This window comes from Daphnia pulicaria, chromosome 7 (genome assembly GCF_021234035.1).
Source record: "Daphnia pulicaria isolate SC F1-1A chromosome 7, SC_F0-13Bv2, whole genome shotgun sequence".
In the NCBI taxonomy this organism is placed as follows: Eukaryota; Metazoa; Arthropoda; class Branchiopoda; order Diplostraca; family Daphniidae; genus Daphnia; species Daphnia pulicaria.
Window position 1 is genome coordinate 515,899 of NC_060919.1, and position 22,315 is coordinate 538,213.

Sequence of the window (22,315 nt, forward strand, 5' to 3'; positions counted from 1 at the left end):
TTCCAGAAATGTCTACGCACAAACAAATTTAAATGTGCATACGCGCGTCAATGGATCAGATCAAATAATTAAGGGAAGATAATTTTACGTTTTTCCCAAAATCCGAGTTCGCATTGGATTTTATAGAATGCGCATCTTCCAATTCACCATGAAAGTGCAGTTTATTGAGACAGATTTTTTATTCTTTATTATATCTGGACAGAATTAGATAACAGGAGAGAATGCAATTAACAGTTTCATATTTGAATAGGGCTTTGGCCCGGGCGATGAAAACCCGGGCCACCGCCCGGGCTGAACGAAAAAAAACCCAACCCGACTCGACCCACCGAGGCATTTTTTTTAACGGGGCGGGCGACGGGTTGAACCCCCGGGTCCGCGGGCCAACCCGAGCGGTGGCGCCATCTAGTAGTCACATAGGGAAGCTCGTTATTCTCTATGCCTGCGGCCTCAAAATATTGCCGCCAAATGCTCTACGATAATTTCGTATCATGAAAAGTAGGATAAGTGGTAGAAAAGGGCGTTCAGGGGTGTTCAGAAGACAGAATTGACGTGTCACTGTTGGAAGAAGAAGATAATTAAGAAATTTAGGGAATTTTTTTAAGTTTGTAAAAAAAAAAGTGTGTTTGACCCGATTTTTTACCCGGGCCGTTACCCGACCGGTAAAAAATTTTTGACCCATGGGTTGGCCCGGGCCAAACCCGGTCACTCAGTTGGCCCAACCCGCTACGACCCGCGGAAGAAGAAAAACCCGTCTAAAAAACCCATTAAAAAAAAAACGCTAAAAACGTCCCGGACCACAGCCCTATATTTGAAACAAAATCAAAATTTTATTAGGCGGCTTCGTAACTCCGTAAATTGGCATCACTGCCTTCCATTCCAGTTCTCACGAAATTCGTCTGCATTTGCTATTTACGTCAGTCTCAGTCTCACAGCAGCTCATAGTTTGACTGTTGGAGCTGTGCGTTGATAATCAACCCAGAGCTCCAGTCCAGCATTCAGCATAGTGTCCACAAACACATTTGTCTAAGTGAAATTTTGATTAATCAATTGACGTAATAGTACGTTCAAGTACAGGTTTCTTTTGTTCATTGACTGCTCAATCATTACAGTATCCCGCCCTCTGACACGTGGTTGAAACAAAGAAGTGGAACTCGTTAACAAGTGGAACTGGATTTTTGGTCTTCCATGCATAATGAGAGGTACCTCAAGGGAGAAAAGTTGTCTCTGTTCATCTTTTGTCCAGCCAGTGTTTCATTTGTTACGTGTTAGTGGTGTTACCTATTGAATTGAATTTTGGCATTCAACGTCAGCAACTCTTTACCCTTACTTGAACTACTGAGCCATTCTACCTGAAATTGCAATTCTTCATTCAACTCAGTTCCACATCTAGCAAATAGCATCTGTTCGAGATATTAGCTCACAGCCAAACGCGATGAGGATAATGTCGCTGGGCACGACTGAAGGAGTGAAGGCCACAGACCAATTGTGGCCCAATATGGTGGTGACTCCTCCACCGAGAGGAGGTACAGCAAAAATCGAAGACAAACAAATCTTGGTAGACTGGATATAGACGGCCTTTAAAGTCCAGCAAATGAAAAGATTCTTCTCCAATCAGGTTAGTTTAATTCATCACTGTCATCACTTTTAGAATAAAAGAGAAAGACATAAAACTGCCTGATTCTCTTCTCTAAACTTCTAATTCTCCCTGTGAATTTAAATGTCATAGAATTTGCTCAAATCATCTGTTTGAACAATTGCATCCGTTTTATTTGAAAAAAATATGCCAAACGTACCCGAACATCTGTAACCAGATTTAATTTGACTAATTGAAAAATTGAGAGTTTCTTTAAGAATATTTCATCTTTATTTCTCTAAGAATATCGTTAACCTGGAACGTCGATAGTGAGAAATATGCCCAATTCAGGAGAAACAATTCCCGTTCGTGAATTTTTCTAAGTTTGTAAATGTAAGGCTCCTCCCTTATTCAAAAGCTCGACACTGAATAGACTGAACAGATCTGGATGACGAAAGTTTGAAAATGCCTGCAGCATGAAGTATGTCAGTGTTGATTTCACATCATCAAATCAAATCCACATTTGGAAACCGTTTTGAGAATTATTGAAACGGCTAGAATCCATACCATCATCCATACCATCCATTTTCCATTTTTTTAGACTACACAAAAAACAGTTTCCATAATTTATCGCCGACGATTAAAAAGATTCCTCTCATTAAGGGTGGCCCATAATTTTCAAATCCGCAAAGGATCGCAAGTTTCATGTTTCTTGCCTTAGGGTAGCCTTACAGTTTCCTGTTGACTTGTGGTCCATTTCAGTCCAAGTTTCTCTCTGCATGGAACTTATTATATCTTACTTTTCTTGTTGAACTCCAATGCCCAATCTCAGTCGCTTGCGCTTTTAAAATTTTTTGCATTTTGACATTCGTAACATCACGACGGTAACTCGCAAAGTGATTGCTCTTGTTTCCCGAAAAAGTGACATCCGTCTAGACTAAATTAAATATGAAAGGTGTGAGATTTTAAAGTGTTTTGTCGATAAGGAAAGTATCCTGCCTCACTAAACAGGATTCCGGATGAAACCAAAACGTATTTCACCAAATAACGGCTGATTCTTCTTTATTCGGGTGGTTTTTTAATAGTTGTGTCACACCGTATTTCACACCAGTGTCATGGATTTGGGAACCAGCGACGAGCTATTTCCGTAGAGAGACAACTGACACTCCGACTTTTGTGGTTCCTAGCGTACACTCAAAGGTAACACATTTTATAAGCTGTTTTTATAATCAAACTATCTGATGGAAAATTCGATCGCTAGTTGACCCAACTTAAACAAACTGAAAAGTTTCTGGACGAAGAAATTGCTGGCATGGATAGTGAAATGATAGAACTTCAGCAGAAGGCATGCACACTTTTTTGAAGGAGGATTCCCGTAAGGCTGTGAATATTTCAAATCATCTTTTTTATTAATCATGTTTCACCCTTCTTTTTAGACGAAAGATGCATTGCGTCAACGCAAACAAATAGAATTGATGTGTAACCAGCGCAAACAGTTCTTATCTAAAATCTACGATGAAATTCCGGTGAGTCAAGATATCAAAAAAATATTCAATACGGAATTTTGTATTTGTATGTTTACTACTCTGAATGTAAATTTGAATAATATTTCTATTCAGGTTATACAAGAGGCCTACAAAATTGGCCTTTCTGAATCAAATGATTTGTCTAGCGATCCTTCGAAGAAAGAAGAAAATATTCTCTACGCCGAACTGAAGACGGAGTTTAAGTAACAGGAAGAAACCTGGAATATCTTCCCACTGATTACTGTTCAAGAAGACGAATCCCGAATTGGAAGAGGAGTTAAAAGCGATCGTAGAAAAAAGGGCGCGAAAGTGATCCCTATTACTCTTTAAGTTGAAACTCTTCTGTAAAAAGTAAAAAAAAAAGCATTGGCAAAGAAAAATCTGTGGACGTGTTGGAACACTGGAAAACAATATAGTTATGAATTATTATCCATTTTCTTGTCGTTTTGATTCATCTTTCAAGTTTTATATGTAATAAAGCGCGTAAAACGTAAAGTTTGGAATATCATAATTCATATGCGACTAGTAGATGGCGCGGGCGTCGCACAGCGCAGTAGCAGATAGCAGTCAACGAAAGTTACCAAATGGCTGTTATAAATTTGCCATGCTGATGTGTCTTATCCGTTTGATATCTTTTATAACAAGGCACATTGCTATTTGAAAGACTTTATTAGTAAATTTTTAGTCAACAGTATTACAGTTTTTATTTTTTACCTTAATCTTTCATGCTCTTTTCTCATATATCTAACAGCCCATTCTCAGAGTCTGATGGTAAGAGCGTAAGAGCACTTCGTAGTCTGTGGCTAAGGGTTCGATGTGTTTTATTAGCGCCAAAAGCCCAAAAGTGAAAACTGAAATAGTTAAGTTAATAAATGAAGAATCCATTTAATTTATTTAATAAATTTTAAGCAGGATTTGTGTATCCAAATCATGCTAACTACTGGTGATTATTAGTTTCAATATCATCTGTTCTCTTTCTTGCCTAGTGTCAATGCTACTAGGTCAATGTCAATTTTCAAATTAAATGAAATAATCTCATTTTTCTGTATCATGCGATATTAGAAAATGTTAACTTTGACATATCTTTGACATATCTGCCCATTTACATTCTGCCCACTGTCTTAGTGTGTCTTAGGTTTGCAATTAATTTAACGTTCAGATGCTGGTTCTGCTTCAGAAAATAGTAGCGTTATATTTGTGTTTCCTCTTTCAAATGTAATATTTTACTCTTATTTATTTCATTTAGGATTCTCTGGTTCAATTGACTTAAGTATGTGGCTTCCCAGATCCAGGTCAGTCAAGTTATGTGAGAACTCCATTGACGGCACCTCTGTACATGTGGCTGATAATGAAGCTTAAGCCTACCAGCAAAAGAGTAAGTCATTATATTATTATGTAGCTAGTAAGTGATTAGTGGAAGAGAAACCAGCTTTCTACCAAACTATTTACAGCCCAAGTTTACTTTGACTTTACGGGTCTCTTGTTCTTTTACCAATATGACTTACAGCTTACACCAGTTTAGACCAACTGATTTCTAATTCTTATGAAGAATGTGTTACTAGGCCCAATTACTCGACAGGAAGTGTTCAGTAAATATTTAAACACAAATTTAGGTTAGAGATTTAAATCTTAAGTGAGTGTTCCGCTTCTTCTTGAAGAAAGTGTTCCGCTTCTTTTTACGAGTATACGTTGAACGAATGCCCGTGATAAATATTGTATTGAAGTTGAATGCAAATCCTTTTATTAGCTAGATCCGGTTCACTTACTTCCAACTGCTGCATGCCCGTTCGTCGAGTGGTTCGTTGTGTTTTGCAACGAGCTTCTTTCTTGCGCTGAACAAGATTTAATTTCAACCTTCTAGAATAGTCTGTTTTGTGCGCTGCTGGGATTCCCGTTTGCCAAATCCGTAGATTAGGTGGGAAGCTGATTATTGTTTCGTTCGCGCCAAAATTCTCGCTTACTTTCAGAATTGCGTAACAGTAGACCTACATGCGTATTAGACAACAGCTATAGACGTTGTTACATCGGTCCGACATGCAGTAAAACAGAGATTTAGTTACTTAAGAAAATCTTTATAATGTCACATTTCTAAGTCTCTCTTTCAAGGTCGAGTATGCAGTTTACCCGTTAATGTTAATTTTATTAAAAAGTGATTTCAATAACGTTTGGCTAGTGTAGGGCGTAACCATTTGGCTAGTGTAGGGCGATTTCTGAACACATCCGGATCCTTCCGGAATTACCGAAGGAGTTTCGGTGGATTTTCCCTTTGCCTTCAGGGAAGGGTTGGTTGTCACTGATTTCTCAGGGTATTTCACCTGAGTCTGCTGGATTTTACACAACAGGTTGTTTTTTACAAGCAAACCTGATGGTCCGTTCCCTCCGCCGAGTCGGGGGACGAAGCTCAACCGAATATTACTCTGATTGTACCAAACCAACATACAGCGGGTCTGCCCGTGACTACTTCCGAGATTATCTCCCCTCCTCAATCTCAGTGGAATCATCAAGCCCCCTAGACTTTTCGGATATAATATGACGCAGAGTGGGCCTTTTATACAATTTCTGTGGCGCCACCTGATGGTTGGGTGGTGAATTAATTATGTTCCCTTTGAGAGTCGAACTCAGGCCATGATGTGTTTAGGCATGATGTTACGCCCTATCCGACTCGCCCACTCTGCTCACAATATTATGTGTTTTAATTGCAGATAGAATTTTGACGTGGACATGTAACATCTAAATTTAATATTCGGCACTTTATTACATGGAGGACAAGGTCAAAAAGCAGCTTCCGCGGGTTATAGAGCAATAGATGAGGCAATTTTTCAAGTGGAATTTTCGCATAAATTGGCTGCCGAGTATAAGTATGATTGTTTTCATCTCTTCTCTTAACATTAAATGACAATTTAAAACAGAACTCAAATAATAATTTTCTTTTTCCCTGTAGATATACTGTAGAAAAATGTCTATTATCACCATTTATTGTAAAATATGCTTAAACTTAGAGTTTGGTTCATGTCTGGCTGCTCACCACAAATTCTGTTTTGTTAATGTTATTTCTAACCAAATATTTGTTTTACGTGAAATTATTCAGGAAATTTCCAGTTCAGTCGACTTAGAGATGGTGCCCAGACTGTCCTCAAGTTCCGGTGTCCAAACTCAATTGACGACAGCATATAGATGGACTGATGAAGGCTACCAGCAAATGAGTAAGTCAGCCTTTTATATATTAACTCTATAGCAATTAAGTGTTTTGTAATATTTTCTAAAAATGAGGCTAGAGACTCAAATCGTAAGTGAGTTAAGTGTTCCGGGTAATAAATTCGGTTAGAGATTAACATTTAAAAAAAAAACTCAGAAATAGTCAAATAGGTTACATGAAAAAATGTAAAATCAATTGCCTTTTTTAAAATTATGAATCACTGCAATGAACTTTTTTTTACACGTCTTGGTTCACGTCTCTTGATCGCGATGTCTCATTCCAAATTTTCACAATATCCAAACGATTCATCGGAGTAGGATCGAGTAACTCTTTGACTGCACCATTTTTACTAGAGAAATTCATATTCAAATTCAAATAGTCGATGCTGACTAATGACTCGATGTATTTTTCGATCATCTCGGCAAGTTGGGGGAATGTTGGCCTTTTCTTTGGATCCTTCTTCCAGCAATATTTTATAATTTGCCCGAATAAATTTGGAGAATATTCCGGTGGTGTCATTCGATATCCATTTTGAATATCTTCCATAAGTATTCTGCCATTCATTTCTTGGTGTAATGAAATAATTCATTCGAGGAGTTAGGGGGATATTTCATTTCAATTCTGTCTCATATGGGTATGGGATTTTGCCGAGGGAAAAGATTTCCCACAAGAGAATTCCGTAAGACCAGACATCCGATTGACAGGAGAAGATGTGATCCGTAAGGGATTCAATGGCCATCCACTTAACCGGTACTAAGCTCTGTCCACCAAAGAGAGATGATCGCAATGTTTATAACATTTTAATTTTACTTGGTTCTCAGTTTACCTCTTCCTTTTTCTCGTATTGGTAATCCTTCATTTGTTTCGCCATTCCGAAATCGGGCACTTTGACGATTCCGTGGTCGACCAAAAGAACATAGCGGGCCGCCAAATCTCCTGTTGACCAGATCATAGCCATTTTTAAATTTAGAAATTAATTAGACCGTTGGTCATTTGATTGCACGCACCTTTTTGCTGGACAAAAATTTCAGACCCTGAGCTATTTGCAAAATCCAACGGACTAAATCCCAGGTTGAAAGAGTGAAACCTTCGTTGACGTGGTCACTAAAATTAAAGAATATTAGATGTTTAATCAAATAACACTGTAGATTGCCGAAACGACAATAATCGATTATGACGAAAATTTCTTCTGCAAATTGATGCCGCTGGTTGTGTTAATTTTCCAAAATGTTTTTTATTACTTCTTGAATTCACCTTTGACATTTGTTTTGGTGCAGGCCCCTAGTAAATTAACGACGTTAACGTGCGATCCCAAGTAGATGAGAATTTCAGTTCTCTGATGAGAGATGTCAATGCTTCATTAGACTAGGCAGTTGCTCGATTCATTTTGACGGCCACTGTGGTCAAGGTTTCAGTTCCTCCAAGGCCCACGGCTTCGGCCATGACGACTTGCCCAAAACAACCGGCTCCCAATTGTTGGCCTTTATTTTGAGCAATTGTTTTTATTACTGTCGTCAGATTAATGGATGGTGATAAAATTGTTTCAACAGAAAGTGAAGAACGAACCGAGTCTGAGTCTCTTCCTTGAAAATTCCCATTTCTTATCGTAGGGTAGAAATTCCGTTTGGTATTCAATCGGCACGTCCAGATCGATTCCCCATCTAATCTTTTTTCAATGGCTTTCTTTTCCTTAATCTTTCCATGAATGCCAATTGAAATTCTGATCCGATGGAAGAAAACATCGTATTAAAATGGTGTAGGAAGTTATGAGAATGTTCCGTTTCACTGACATTGTCGATATAATATTTGATCCCAATTCCAACTCCAATTACTAACAATAGAGCAAAAGTGATAGATATACTGATGGTGATTGTAGTCTCAGTTTTATCGTTGAAAGTGACACTGACGAAAAACTGCCTGTGCCTCGCCTAACCGCAACTATTTTCCCATCGACACTCGTAGGTTCCCCTTTCTGTTCCTTGCCCTTTGAGGCGCAATGTTTACGAGATTTCGTTCTTATAAACTGCTTCAGTGTTTTCCTTGTTATCCTGAAAATAAGTTTACTTTATTTGCTAAAGGATAACGTCGAAGCCACGAAGAAACTAAATTACCTTAAACCATTAAACTTAATTTTTCTAATGCGACAGAATCATTTACCGGTTCGTTGTTTATTTCTGTAGAGTCCGAAAACAGATTCCAAAATTAAATAATTTTTTAATGAATTAAAATTTAAAAAAAAGTATTATTTTTGCCTTTGATTGTGAAAGACATCTGCTTTCGATCCACGTCGTGTGAACATTGGAAATTTGAAATCTTGTGTAGGGTGTGTCAAGGGTTATGTTATGCAGATCTAGTCGTCCCTCATACCTTGCCGTTAGGGGTAGTGATGAATGTGCCACTCTGCTCCATGAATATGTTGCGTACTGCTTCATCGTTTGAATTCCTGTAGCAAGTGACAGAATTGGCAAATCACGACCATCTTTATTTTTCCAGTGCTGTCAAACCTGTTGGTGGGTCATTCTCATCAATAGTTTGCATTTTCTCGTTGTCGTTGATCTGATAGGACCAAATCAGGGGTGACGTTACTGGATTGATTTCTTTAATGCGGCAGATTAAGGTGACGTTACTTCCTTCTACTGGATCAGACTCGCCAATCCTTTCCAAAGAAAATATTTTAACTGTTATTATCGATCAATGATTTTGCTTTTCCTTGGTTTAACTGCACGCTAAGTTACCTATCCCGTTGAAGATGAAGCGTGCAAAGTCTGTCATTTGCCGAAAATCATTTGGCAAGTACCAACTCAAAAAATCTCTGCCGAAAGTATCGATGCCGTTTGTCGTATGGGGAATGTCGACGTGTTTTCCGTTGATGACCTCCAGCCTTCCAGTGCAAAAGTACACAATATCTCCACGAAGATTAATCTTCGTTTTCTTTATTGTAAATCCTCTTCTTGGGTCGAAGGACCACTCCGAATCGGTTTGGGATAGCGAAACCTTCATAAAGTTTCATATTCGAAATAATTTTTTTTTTTTAATTTTGATCGAAGGTTGGCTGTACTGTCATGGGTACAGTCATGCCTCACTATTGTTCGTTTCTTTTTTATAGTTGCACCCACGACTTTACACTGTTGGAATCAAATGTTTCCACATAGACTTCAAGTAATTATAGACCTTTTCGTAAAGTTCAAAGATCATTCCCCGGAAGAGATCGACGGCGACATTAGGGTGAGTGGGTTTGCAGGGGATAGTACAAGGTTTTCCTGTTTCGGTGGTGAAATGGCTCACGTTGTTTTTTACTTCCAAAAAGATCAATTGATCATGGCCTGTCAAATAAAATGGAATAGATTCAATAACGACTGATCGTTTGTCATCTTTTGTAATAATTTTCACGTTTCATTTGCTCTGTGATCAATGAGTTTTGGGAAAAATACCAAGTGTAAACGTAGACATATTGACGAAGGGACGAAACGGTACGCGAGAAGCTAACTGAATTGCGGCATTCAAAGTATAGCCTATGTCTGCAGGTGTTACGTTTCTTAAAATGAGAGTCGATATGTTGTGCGTTTTTTTAATGTTGTCAGTAATTTTCAAGCGTCCATCCTGAATTAATTTACGTAATGGCTGTTATTTCCAATAGAGTTCTTTAGCAGTTCTTATGATTCCAATTTCCAACCTTTTTACTGTTGTCAGGAACCACCCATCTAAGTTGAGGAGCGTAAGACCCTGCGATGTTTAAAGCACAGGTGATTGTTAGGTTTGAGCCGGTTTCGATCCCTTGTTCTTTTCCACTCGGAACTGCTGTTAAATAAGCTTGTTCGCTCAGACCGATCCGTGTCGAAAAGAAAAAGAAAAGTTCAAACAACAAAACAGTTCGCCCACTAAACTGTGGCAATGGCAATGGCTTCCCGAGCATTGAAACACGCGTCCGTCGTGATCTCGACATTTTCTGTCTATGTCAATCACGAATTTTGGGTTTTGGTTAAACAGGCGAAGGAAGAAATCAAATGGCCTTTGCATTTTTTCTAAGATCACATGAAATAATTCCAAACCGGAAAAAGCGGTTTATCGTTAATCAAAATTAATCAATTAAATACAAATATTCTGTTTTATTTGAATTTCCAATTTCAAAACCAATCTCAACTTCCTGTTGGCACTGGTTAAGTCATCGGTACAGAATTTGTTGCGGATATTAGTGGTTTTCCCTCTCAAGTTGTTAAAATTAGTTTCCTTTTTCCCGTTAGGCAACTGGGCAAAATTGATTAGAACTTCTTCGATCAAAGTTGATCTATTTTCTATTACTATTTTGAAAGTATGGACCTTTTTCGCTTAATAGCTCGATTTTTAAGGTTCTTACCACAACACAAGAATTCCAGATTCACTCTTTTTCAACATTTAAGTTTGCACGCGTGCAACTACTTGTGCTCTTGAGTTGCCATAAAGCTAAGCGTATTACTGACAAATTCAACATGTGTCAACCATTTGAGTATCCAAGATGTGACGAAATGTGATCGGCCTAAACTGCATGGAGTAAAACACATTTAGCCTTCAGTCTTGAGTAGTACGCCTTAGCCCTATGGGTTAAAGCGTCGTAGAGTTGAAATCATGAGGATCAACGGCTCTGGGTGAGGCCAACGGGGATTGAAGTATTGTATACGTGGAAAGTGGAAACACGTTACATGGAACCTGAACCGAAGGTACGAGTCCTTGGGTCAGATCCTCACATTTTTTCCCCAACAATACTGGGGAAAGTTAAACAAACGTCTTTTATCTGTTTTTTTTTTCTTTTTTTTAATTAATCTTTTGCTTACTATTTCTTTTCTTTTCTTAAAATAAATAAGCGATCATTATAGGGCTTAATCTAGCAAAGTTTATCTTTGTCACCGGGTCGAACCCCTTTCTGTGGAAACGTCTTTTTAAATAACATTTTGTTTTTATGGTTTGAATTGATTCTGGGGGTCTCCCGGGGTCTCCACATTCTAAAAAACAAACATCGAATCAATGTTTCGGATTATAAATTAAACAAAAATCATCGACTACCATTTAACGGACTGAGGAGAAGCGAGCCAAATTTAAGTAGCTATTAATCGTGTTAGCTAGACGTTAGCGCTCTTGCCTAAAATTGCATCATTTTGTTAGCATTTTTAAATCAATGTGAACAAATTAAGAGAAAGGGATTAGGCTACTGAAAATGTGCAAGGTTTAGCCAACGTTCGATAACTCTGGCCGAAATCAACGTCATATTGTTCCGTTCTTTGTCGGAAGTGCTGTCGGGCGAGTGAGCGAAATGTAAATATTAAGAAATGCTCAATGAGAAATAGGGCGTCAATATTAAATATTGTTTGTTATGATATAGAACGTCGCCTTATTTTATCAGACAAAATGCGCTAGATTGTCACTCAAGAGTTCAAAATTCTTTTTTACTGCCTTATGTTCACCATGTGAGATATCCTACCTTTAACAAAACACATGTTTTCCCAAGATAATAACGCCGTGCATATTGAATTCCCCTTGTAGCTGAAGTGGTGTCTTACGAAAACATGTACTACGATGGAATCAGCAATATGGTCATAATCGTAAAAAATTTCAAGAGGTTCTTTTAACGTTTCTTGTTGCCGCTGAAATGAGACAATGTTTCGGCGTCGAATAACCTGTTAAAAATGTTTATTTATTCGACTTCCCAACCTAATTTCTCTTACTGAAATCGTTGGGCCTTCACAGAAGATGGCGTGGGATCTTATGTATTCACCGCCTTACTTATAATACTAGCTTTAATGGGTTTTAGTTTCTCAAACATAACTTATTCTTAACTATTATTTTATCAGCTGTTTTACGTAAAATAATTCTTGGAAAATGTCAACAGCTTAAATTCTATATTTACCCTTATTAGATACACATTACGCATACACGTCACATGATTGATAATCGCACGTATGTTTATGTAAGAGATGTTTCTTCGAAGAGCTTTATGATTTCTTGAAGATTTCTAGTTTCATTTTTCCGTAATATTGATCGTACGTCGATGCCACTGACTTCGATCCCAAGTTGGATTAATAATTTGATTGCGTCGATTAATCTTTCGCTTGTATTATTAAGACACAATAAATGGAGTGCGTTGTTTCCGTAGTTGTTTTTCTCATTGACGTTGATCCCTAGTTGGATTAATAATTTGATTGCGTCGATTAATCTTTCGCTTGAATTATTACAACACAAAAAATGGAGTGCGTTGTTTCCGTCATTGCCTTTCTCATTGACGTTGATCCCGAGTTGGATTAAATATTTGATTGCGTCGATTAATCTTTCGCTTGAATTATTAAGACACAATACATGGAGTGCGTTTCTACCCTCTTTGTTTTTCTCATTGACGTTGATCCCGAGTTGAATTAATAATTTGATTGCGTCGATTAATCTTTCGCTTGTATTATTAAGACACAATACATGGAGTGCGTTGTCTCCGTCTTTGTCTTTCTCATTGATGTCGATCCCTAGTTGGACTAATAATTTAATTGCGTCGATTAATCTTTCACTTGTATTATTATAACACAATAAATAGAGTGCGTTTCTTCCTTCTTTGTCTTTCTCATTGACGTTGATCCCGAGTTGGATTAATAATTTTATTGCGTCGATTAATCTTTCGCTTGAATTATTATAACACAATAAATGGAGTGCGTTGTCTCCGTCTTTGTCTTTCTCATTGATGTCGATCCCTAGTTGGACTAATAATTTAATTGCGTCGATTAATCTTTCACTTGTATTATTAAGACACAATAAATGGAGTGCGTTGTTTCCGTCGTTGTTTTTCTCATTGACGTTGATCCCGAGTTTGACTAATAATTTAATTGCGTCGATTAATCTTTCGCTTGAATTATTACAACACAAAAAATGGAGTGCGTTGTTTCCGTAGTTGTCTTTCTCATTGACGTCGATCCCGAGTTTGACTAATAATTTGATTGCGTCGATTAATCTTTCGCTTGAATTATCCCAACACAATAAATGGAGTGCGTTTCTTCCGTCTTTGTCTTTCTTATTCACATCAACTCCCTGCTCGATCAAGGTTTTTAACTTTTCGTTTTGATTTGTTGAAGGAAAAATTCTTGAAGTAGCTGGGTATCTTATTATACATAGTTCAAAAAATTCCTTTTCTTTTTCTGCAAGCTACATTGAAATCAAGAAATATTTAATGCATTGGTTAATGCAGATACTTGCAAATGTAATTTAGTTTTATGTTTACCTTATTTTCTTCTGATTTGAGTCTCTCCACAATATTTGATGAAGCTATTCGATCTGCAGCTTCTTTTTTTAACATTTTGGTAACAAGATCATATGCGTAGTGCGATCGTTCTATTTCTGAAAAATAATTTAACGTTTAAATTCCGTTCTGTGTTTCACGTAAATATAGCTTAATTTACTCTTCATGTTGATCGCTTTGTCTCCCAAGATGTTGTTAATAATTTCATTCTCATTAGAACCGTAAATGTGTTGCCCGTCTAACAGAAGATAGGCGAAGACTAGGCCTAGAGCAAATACGTCGCTTTTGACGGTACCTCTGGGCTGTCCTCTTGTGGTAGGTGGCCAATAAAGTAGTTTAAGCCATTCAGGGGCGTACCAGCATTTTGTTCCTTTTACTCCACTATTCATCGTGTATGACCCTCGTTCATTTACGGCCCTAGAAAGACCAAAATCAGCCCATTTTATTGTTACCTTAATGTCTGGCCTATTGGTATCGACTGAGATGAGCACATTTTCCGGCTTTATATCTCGATGAATTAAATTATTTGAATGTATGTACTTGAGACCCGAAGCCAATTGCGAGAAAAATTCAAAATGGTATGGCAATCTAGGACCGTTGTATTTATTGGGATGATCAGGCCCTAGAAATACCTGATCTAATGATGCGGTGCAAAGCTCCAAAGCAAATACCCTATAGAACACGATGCCCAATTGCACAAGTTACTTCTTCATTAACTTTTTAAAATGTTGTAATACAATTTGATATCTTACTTGAAATCCTTGTCACACTCAACGTGGAAAAGTTTGACGATATTTGGGTGATCTAATTTTCTTAAAGCTTCTTCCTCATTACCGTTAGCCATGTTAAGGAGAACTCTTTTGACTGCCACTTCACGACCTTTAAACGTTCCTTGAAACACTGAACCATAGCCACCTTCTCCTAATTGAACTTTCCTATTGTATTGGATTTCCATATTGTTGTTTTTAGAACAGTATCTGCTTAGTCGAAATTCCAGCACGAATACGAAAGCTGTTAGGAGTGGTTTGACAGTGTGACTTACTCTTTCGAACGAATCTTACGCAAATGGTGTCGACCGACATGAAGTGTGTGATAACGGACAACAATATCTCAGAGATAATGCTTCAGATAATCTGACTGTAAAACAACAGGCGAAGGAGATGCGAAATATCCAATACATTTTTTAAAAAGTCTGGGTGGCGGAAGATTATTCGTACACCATTTTTAATCGAGTTATTTGGTTAAAAAATTTATGAGGTAGCGTTCAAGTGCTGACACCATTTACCTCGTTTTGAATTTTATTCTAAACTAAAAAATAGTTCCAAGGAAGTTTCGTTTCCATTTTATGTATTTACACTGTTTTCTTATCAACTTCTCATGGCAATTGAAAACAAAAAGCCTATGTGTTGTTATCGCTTCATGTGCATTTTCACTCTTCCCCTTCACAACCATACTCTAGATTGTTCATGCCGAATTGGTTGATTTGAAATGACCAAATAATTCAATTAATAACAGTGGTGGTGGGCCTAAACCCGTAATACAAGAAGAAAATATGTTTTGTTTTGTAAACTCGGAGCTCTCCGGCCTCTTCTTGCGTTAACTTATCACCTTGCTAACATTTGCTAATTTACATTTTGAATTAACTAAATTATAAAATACGTGAGATTTGACTCCTATTTCAACCCGCATCTGAAACCCCCTTCTGATTCAGCATTTATTTTTTGTGAAAACATCATTTTTTGCGCGTTTGCGACATTGTATATTGTCAGCTATTTAATTTACAAGCAAAAGAGGCCATAGTAGGTTAACTAAACGACTCGATTCAAACATATGAATCAACACAGTTATTTTGTTCCATACGTATTCTCTTATCCCATTGCCTCTTGCGGTCTTCCCATTCATTTCCCAGAAAAGGGGTTAGGGTACTTCAAGATGAGGAGGGTTAGAATGAATCCATCATGGCCGCCGTTCCTTTTTTCTTACCCCTACCCCTTTTTCCAGTCAGTAGTCGTTTGTATGGCGGCTGGTTCACTTGTGCATGAAGCTTCCGGATCTGCTTTCCAAATTTGTTTGGTGCTCAAAAAATGTTATTCAAACTTTTCCTCTGTTAACAGAAACATAGTGTCGTACTGTTTAAGCTTGTGTATTGACAGGAGTGACACTGGATACTTTACATCTTCGTGGTCTGTGCTTTACACAAAGTGATTCGAAAATCGGCAAACTATACAAGAGATCGTACGGGGCACATTGAAACAGTTCCTTATGTTTTGTCATTTTATGCGGTTTTCTGATGAATATGCATTGGAATGTTGACGAATTTCATCTGTCGGATCGCCTCGTGAGTTTTCTATCTATTTTTACTCTGTTTTTCACATTGTGAAGCTTGTGTTATTTCTTTTCTTCTATTGGCACACCGGTCGCATTTGATGATTTTCTGTTTGCATTTGATCTTTAGACTGTCGAGCATTAAGTCTCTCTGCTAATCACCTGAATGCGAAGACATTTTATCCTTCCACGACTTGCGTTTTTCGTTCACCGATTTTTTGCAACGATCGTCAGACAGTTTTAAAAATTATTATAAGACTCTTTTCAGTACTTTGGCCACTTGCGAAATTGTACAACGCATTGTTTTCGCAGCATTTGAACGTTGCGACTCTGTCTTGAGTCACATTTTATGCGGAAGCTTTCCATCACTTTGTAACAACTTGTTCAAGTTGCGGCGTCTCATTCTACTATTCTACTTGGCGTTTAGAATTTGTATGCTTCTATTTAACTGGTTTTTGTCTTTTTTTTTTATTCTCTATAGCTTCCCGGATTGGATTGACGGAGTACACCAACCATCCGGATGAAAACTGCCATTCATGAATCGCCATGCAGAGCTCATTGCGACGTGGTGACCATCTTTTCTTTTTTGAGGTTAGATTTTCAATTTTCATTATTTTCGTTTTCATTATTTTATGTTGGTCGGTCAGAGGGTCGGCCAAAAGTTTTGGTTTATTGTGGTACGAAATTCCAAGGTTTTCCTATTTTCAAAGGCAGCCTATTTTCTCTCATCAACATCACCAGATAATATCTTAACTTGCCTTATCACCTTGTACGCGTTTTGTATAAATCCTGTCTAAGATAAAAGCCCATAAAAGCGCTTGGAAATGACCAGCAAAATTTCAATGATAGCGTCTGAAAATCCATATTAATCAGGTAAACTAACGAACGCCGTAAATGCACTGCAATTAATACGGTTTGGAAAATAACAATTTATACGGCAATAAATTCGTTACTTTTCACACTTGTTAATCAAGCAGTTTGTCTTAAAATACCGTGGGCAGCGTCCGTACATTAAAAGTAGTTTTCCATTTAATAATTTAACGAAGAAACTTGTCTGTGGTTTCTTTTCCATTTTGTTTTTCTGTTATCAAATTCTCTCGCCGATGGGAAATAATTTTAGTTATGACTTAATGCGCGTTATCACCCGTTCCCTTAGCAACTGTTTTCTAGACTGTAGTTGTCAACACGAGTTAGATTTAATGGGCCAAGAACTTTGACAAATCTTGCTTAAGTTATTGGTACGTTATTTCGTGTTCTAGCGCAACCAATTGACAACTATTAGCTAACTTTCAACAAGCAACTAGCTGCTATCAATTTAGCATTTTTGACTTTCCAGTAAAATCTTGGACGTTCCAACGATTAAAATTGAACAGCGGGTCGCGCACGGTTATGCAAAGAATATGTGATTATTCTCAACCTGACGTTCGCCACTGTTTAAACTAGAAAAATTGCTCTTAAAATGTTCAAACATTTGCATCCACGTTATTTAAAAAAGGAAGTTGCCTAGTCAATCTATCCTTCTTTTCTTATCGAAGCACGCAACGAGCTGAGGTACTTAATCAATAAAAAAAAACAAGCGAAATCTTACCTGGATTTCAGTTGATTTTTGGGTTACGAGCCTTTTCATCTGACCAATAGATTGCGGCACTTATTCGGGTCGACACGTACCGTCCATCGTTCCAATGATGCCGCAGAGCGCACGATTCTCGATGCGGAGAAAATTATTTCGGTCGAGAGCTATGAACATTTCATTTTTTATTTCACCATTGATTCACATTTGTTTTGGTGCCGGCCCCTAGTAAATTAACGACGTTAACGTGCGAACCCAAGTTGATGAGAATTTTTAATTCTCTGATGAGAGCGGCCAATGCGTCTCTAGACTGGGCAGTTGCTTTAACCATTTTAACGGCCACTGTGGTCACCGTTTCAGCATCTACAATGCCCACGGCTTCGGCCATGACGACTTGCCTAAAACAACTGGCTCCCAGTTGTTGGTCTTTATTTTGAGCAATTATTTTCACTTGACGAAATAATGGATAACATTTGTTTCTAGCGAATAACGAACCGAGTCGTGAGTCTTTTCCTTGGGAATTCCCAATTCTTGTCGTAGTTCAGGAAATCCGTTTGACATTCCATCAGCATATGCGGGTCGATTATGCCTGGGTCGCCATTCCGTCTACTTTCAAGAGATTTCTCCACCTTTTTCTAAAGGAGAATTTTAATTGAATTGAATTTTCAAATGTGCCGAAGGAAGGAAACATTACTGGTCATACTTTGTACAGCTGAAATGCGTTAGATTAGTGTGACGTTGCTTCCTTCTGCGGGATCGTTAGGTTAACCTTTCCTAACCATTCCATCCACCATTTTATCCATTCCTATTAAGAATTCAGTTTTCTTTTGATGTCGATCGACACACTTTCATTACTATTGAGCATGATTTGTTTTCTACTTAAAATTGAACTTCGTGTGCGATACCTATTACACCTAAAAGGAAGGGTGCAAAATCTGTAATTGGCAGTTTATCTTTCGGTAAAAACCCTTTTTAAAAAATTTGGGAAGTCATCGTCAATCTTTTTTTTTTCAAAAATGTTGACTCGTTTTCCTTTGATGACGTCCAGCGTTTCAGTACAAACGTAAATAGTATCTTCATGTAGATTAACCCTGATGTTCTTTATTGTGAATCCTCTCGTCGGTTCAAACGACCACACCGAATTGTTTTAGGATAACCAAACCTTCATCATCAAGTTTAATTTTTTGGTCGAACTCTTTCCAAATTAAATAAATCCATTAGTGCTACCTCCGAAAAATGATAAACGGATTTCCCTTGAATAGAGCGACGGAGACGTTAGGATGAGTGGGTTTGCACGGGACGGTGAAAGCTTGTCCTGTTTCGGCGATGAAATAACTCGGTAGTTCTTGATCTTCTTCGACTTGTGCAAAGACGAGTTGCTCATAGCCTATAAATGAATTGAATTGATACGGTGCGTTTAGTTTTGCTTTGCGCGCTAATAAATAATGGGGGAATTAACCAACTGTAAACGTAAATGTTTTGGCGGAGGGACGAACCGGTTTTCTGGAGTACATTAAATGGCTACATTGTAAATAGCCTGTTGTTCGGGTGTTGCGTTTCTTAACGTTATCATTGATATCAGGTGGGTACCGTTTGTGTTGCTTGTCAAATTCAGGCGTCCGCCAATATCCTGAACTAATGGACATGCTATTGCTGTCATTTCCAATATTCAGAATGCTCATTATTAGTTTAAACCTGTATGTTTCTCCTGTTTTCAGCCGTCCACGTCAAGTTTGACAGCTCGGGAAGAATTAAGTAATCGGCCAATATACAGGTGACTGTTACAGTTGAACCGGCTTCGACCACCTGTTATTCATCACCGCTCTGGACTAGTGTCAGTTTGAATTGCTGTTCGCTCAGATCGATCCGTGTAGTAAAAAAAAAAAAGAAAGTTAAACAACAAAACAATTTGCCCACTAAACTGTGGCCACTGTGGCAATGGTAATGGCTTCGCAAGTATTGAAATACGCGTCCATCGTGATCTCGTTGTCTCGACCTTTTCTGTTTATGGCAATCACGAATTTTCGGTTTTGGTTAAACAGGCGAAGGAAGAAATCAAATCAAGACCTTTTCATTTTTTCTAAGATCACGTGTAAGAATTTCAAACCGCAAAAAGCGTTTTACCGGTAATCGAAATTAATAAATACAAATATTCTCTTTCCTCGAATTTCAAGTTTCAAAACCAATCTCAACATCCTGTTGGCGCTGGTTAAGTCATCGGTACAAAATTTGTTGCGGGTATTAGTGGTTTTCCCCTTTCGTACATCATCTTGTCGTGTAATCGGAAAATTAAAATTCGTTTCCTTTTTTCCGCTAGATCTTTGTAACTGGGTCGAACCCCTTTCTGTGGAAACGTCTTTTCAAATAATTTTTTTTTCAATGGTTTGAATTGATTCTCGGGGTCTCCACATTCTAAAAAACAAACATCGAATCAATGTTTCGGATTAAAAAGGGAAAAAAAATCATCGAATACCATTTATCGGACTAAGGAGAAGCGAGCCAAATTTAAGTAGCTATCAATCGTGTTGGCTAGACGTAACCGCTCTCGTTTCAATCGGAACGTCGCCTTTTTTTTATTTGACAGAATACGCTAGATCGTCCCTCAAAAGTTCGAAATTTTTGTTTAAAATAAATTTAAAATTTTCCCAAGACGCCTTGCATATTTTTATTTGTAGCCGAAGTGGTGGGAATATTTTTTATAAGAAATAGTCTACCTGACGATATGAACATATGACAAATAGATTATAGTAAATTTGTAAATAAATTTCATTGTTGAGTCCTATTAGTGAATAATATCCATGTTTTGACTAGATCTAATTTTGGTTGCTTTTCTACTACGTTTTAATTTTTATTTGCATATGATTTCTATAGGACCTTGAAGAAATGACACCACTCTTTGTCCTTCACGCTTGAAGGCCGCGGGAAACATTACGTAAAACTGTCAATGCGGTGGTGTAGAGGTTGGGTGAGAATTGGACGTGTTGCATCATTATCAAGCAGGTACAAAAGCCAAGCAAGGCTCAGCCATTTGGTATTCATTTTTTTTTTGGTTATTGTAGACCCATCCCCAGGAACGTCAACCTAAAGAAGGAAAGGCCAGTTTGCATTTTCTTCACGCTCGAAGGTCACGTAAAACATGTCATACGACGGGGGAGAGGTTGGGTGAGGACGACACGTGTTGCTTCATTATCAAGCAGGTATACAATAGCCGCAAAGCTTAAGAGGTGGGTCAGGGTGAGAAAAAGAAAAAAGTCGTATAAAAGGCGAGAGAAAAGGCTACGGAAATCAGTCGAGTGAGAATCTCCGACACGGCAACAACTGCAGCTCATTATTTGTCACCAACTGCCTTCTTCATTGTTATACCGGTTTGCAATCACGGGTAAACATTCATTTTTATTTCGAGTCGTGCATAAATTTTATCTTGTCTTCAGTTGATATGACCAGTTATATTCGATAATTAATGTTCAAATCATTTATAGTACAGTTAACTATGGCGCCGTGCTGCTGTTTGGTGTTGTATGGTTAATGGTTGGGTCCACCACGGGTGATCCGATGTCTCCTGGACTTGGTGGATACCAAGCAACAGCAGCGAAAGAATAGTGCACCACGTCGCCGCCTTACTACACAGCAACGTCTAGATACGCAACATCTATTTAGTACGCCGTTGCTCTCAAGTACTACAGCACCGAGTATACGTATACTGTCCCAGCCTACTACGACGAAGCCCCCCAACTACTACTACACCGAAAAGTTTACTTCACTAAGTTTAACTCTGCTCCAAGCTACTACCAACGGTAAATATTCTGTTTCTACATGGAGTTTTGTATTATTTTTTCTGTTCGTTAATATGCTAGTTATTATAGGAAATTCATGTTCCAATTATTTATCTTCTAGTTAACTATGGCGTCGTGCTGCTGTTGGCTGTTGTATCCTTGATGGTTGAGTTGACCGCTGGTGTACCGATGTCTCGGGGGAATGTGGATACCAAACCGCGACGCCGCCGTCTTATAACACAACAGCAAACGCAACAACCGGTTACTTCACCACCAATTCCCCGGAGTATAATCCACAACTGATGATGTCCCGAACTACTACACCGAGGCCCCAAAGTATAACTCCGCCCCGAGTTACACCACCAAGGCACCGGAGTTACTACACCACCAAGGCACCGGAGTTACTACACCACCAAGGCACCGGAGTTACTACACCACCAAGGCACCGGAGTTACTACACCACCAAGGCACCGGAGTTACTACACCACCAAGGCACCGGAGTTACTACACCACCAAGGCACCGGAGTTACTACACCACCACGTGTGCTGCCCTAGCCTTTTACACCAAGGCCTAAGTACTACTCCGTTCCCAGCTACTTCACCGAGGCTCCAGCTTATTACGCCACCAAAGCGGTCGAATACTACACCGAAGCGCCCTAGGACTACTCTGCACCAAATTACTACTCAGCGGCTGCTCCTTCGTACTACGTTGGGCTGAAATACTACACTGAGGTTCCAGTTTACTACACTACAACCCACGCTACCTTCAGCTACCATACCGAGTCTCCACTCCCATACCGATGCTCCTAAGTACTACACAACTACGGCACCCGAGTATTACATCACTACTTAGGCTGCTCCCACCTACTGCATCGAAGCTGCGAAGTATTCCACTGCCCTGAGTTACTACACCATTAAGGCACCTGAATGTAACATCACAACCTTCGCTACTCCAGTTTACTACAGGGAGGCTCTTAAATACTACAGCCAAAATTTCGGATGTATTTAATTGTGTTCAAATTTGTGGGTCACATCTTAATAGTTACTAAACACTTGGAATCGTTGAGCTTAAATGAGAAAATAAATTTTTTTATGGTAATCATATT

The 22,315-nt window shown here is 38.4% G+C and overlaps 1 protein-coding gene and 2 long non-coding RNA genes across 5 annotated transcripts; 2 read left to right on the plus strand and 1 right to left on the minus strand.

The window, feature by feature from the left end:
- The first annotated feature begins 810 nt into the window (after positions 1-810).
- On the plus strand, positions 811-22,308 carry LOC124350258. 3 transcript variants are annotated; one of them, XR_006920597.1, is made up of 6 exons: positions 811-1,615; positions 2,560-2,773; positions 20,308-20,436; positions 20,496-20,815; positions 20,916-21,230; positions 21,331-22,308. It is a non-coding gene; the product is annotated as an uncharacterized LOC124350258 (long non-coding RNA). The 3 variants fall into 3 exon arrangements; XR_006920598.1 differs by lacking the exons at positions 20,308-20,436; positions 20,496-20,815; positions 20,916-21,230; positions 21,331-22,308 and adding exons at positions 2,835-2,948; positions 3,010-3,099; positions 3,193-3,489; XR_006920599.1 differs by lacking the exons at positions 20,308-20,436; positions 20,496-20,815; positions 20,916-21,230; positions 21,331-22,308 and adding exons at positions 2,835-2,948; positions 3,010-3,099; positions 3,193-3,489 and having other exon boundaries at positions 2,659-2,773.
- On the plus strand, positions 3,857-6,469 carry LOC124350462. The gene is made up of 3 exons (XR_006920988.1): positions 3,857-3,958; positions 4,346-4,474; positions 6,188-6,469. It is a non-coding gene; the product is annotated as an uncharacterized LOC124350462 (long non-coding RNA).
- On the minus strand, positions 11,757-14,587 carry LOC124349514 (putative ankyrin repeat protein RBE_0220). Its single transcript, XM_046800189.1, has 4 exons — positions 14,294-14,587; positions 13,702-14,213; positions 13,524-13,639; positions 11,757-13,447 (listed from the first exon to the last, which is right to left on the minus strand). The coding sequence occupies exons 1-4, from the start codon at positions 14,494-14,496 to the stop codon at positions 12,230-12,232; spliced, it is 2,049 nt and encodes a 682-aa protein (XP_046656145.1). The 5' UTR covers positions 14,497-14,587; the 3' UTR covers positions 11,757-12,229.
- Positions 22,309-22,315: the final 7 nt, after the last annotated feature.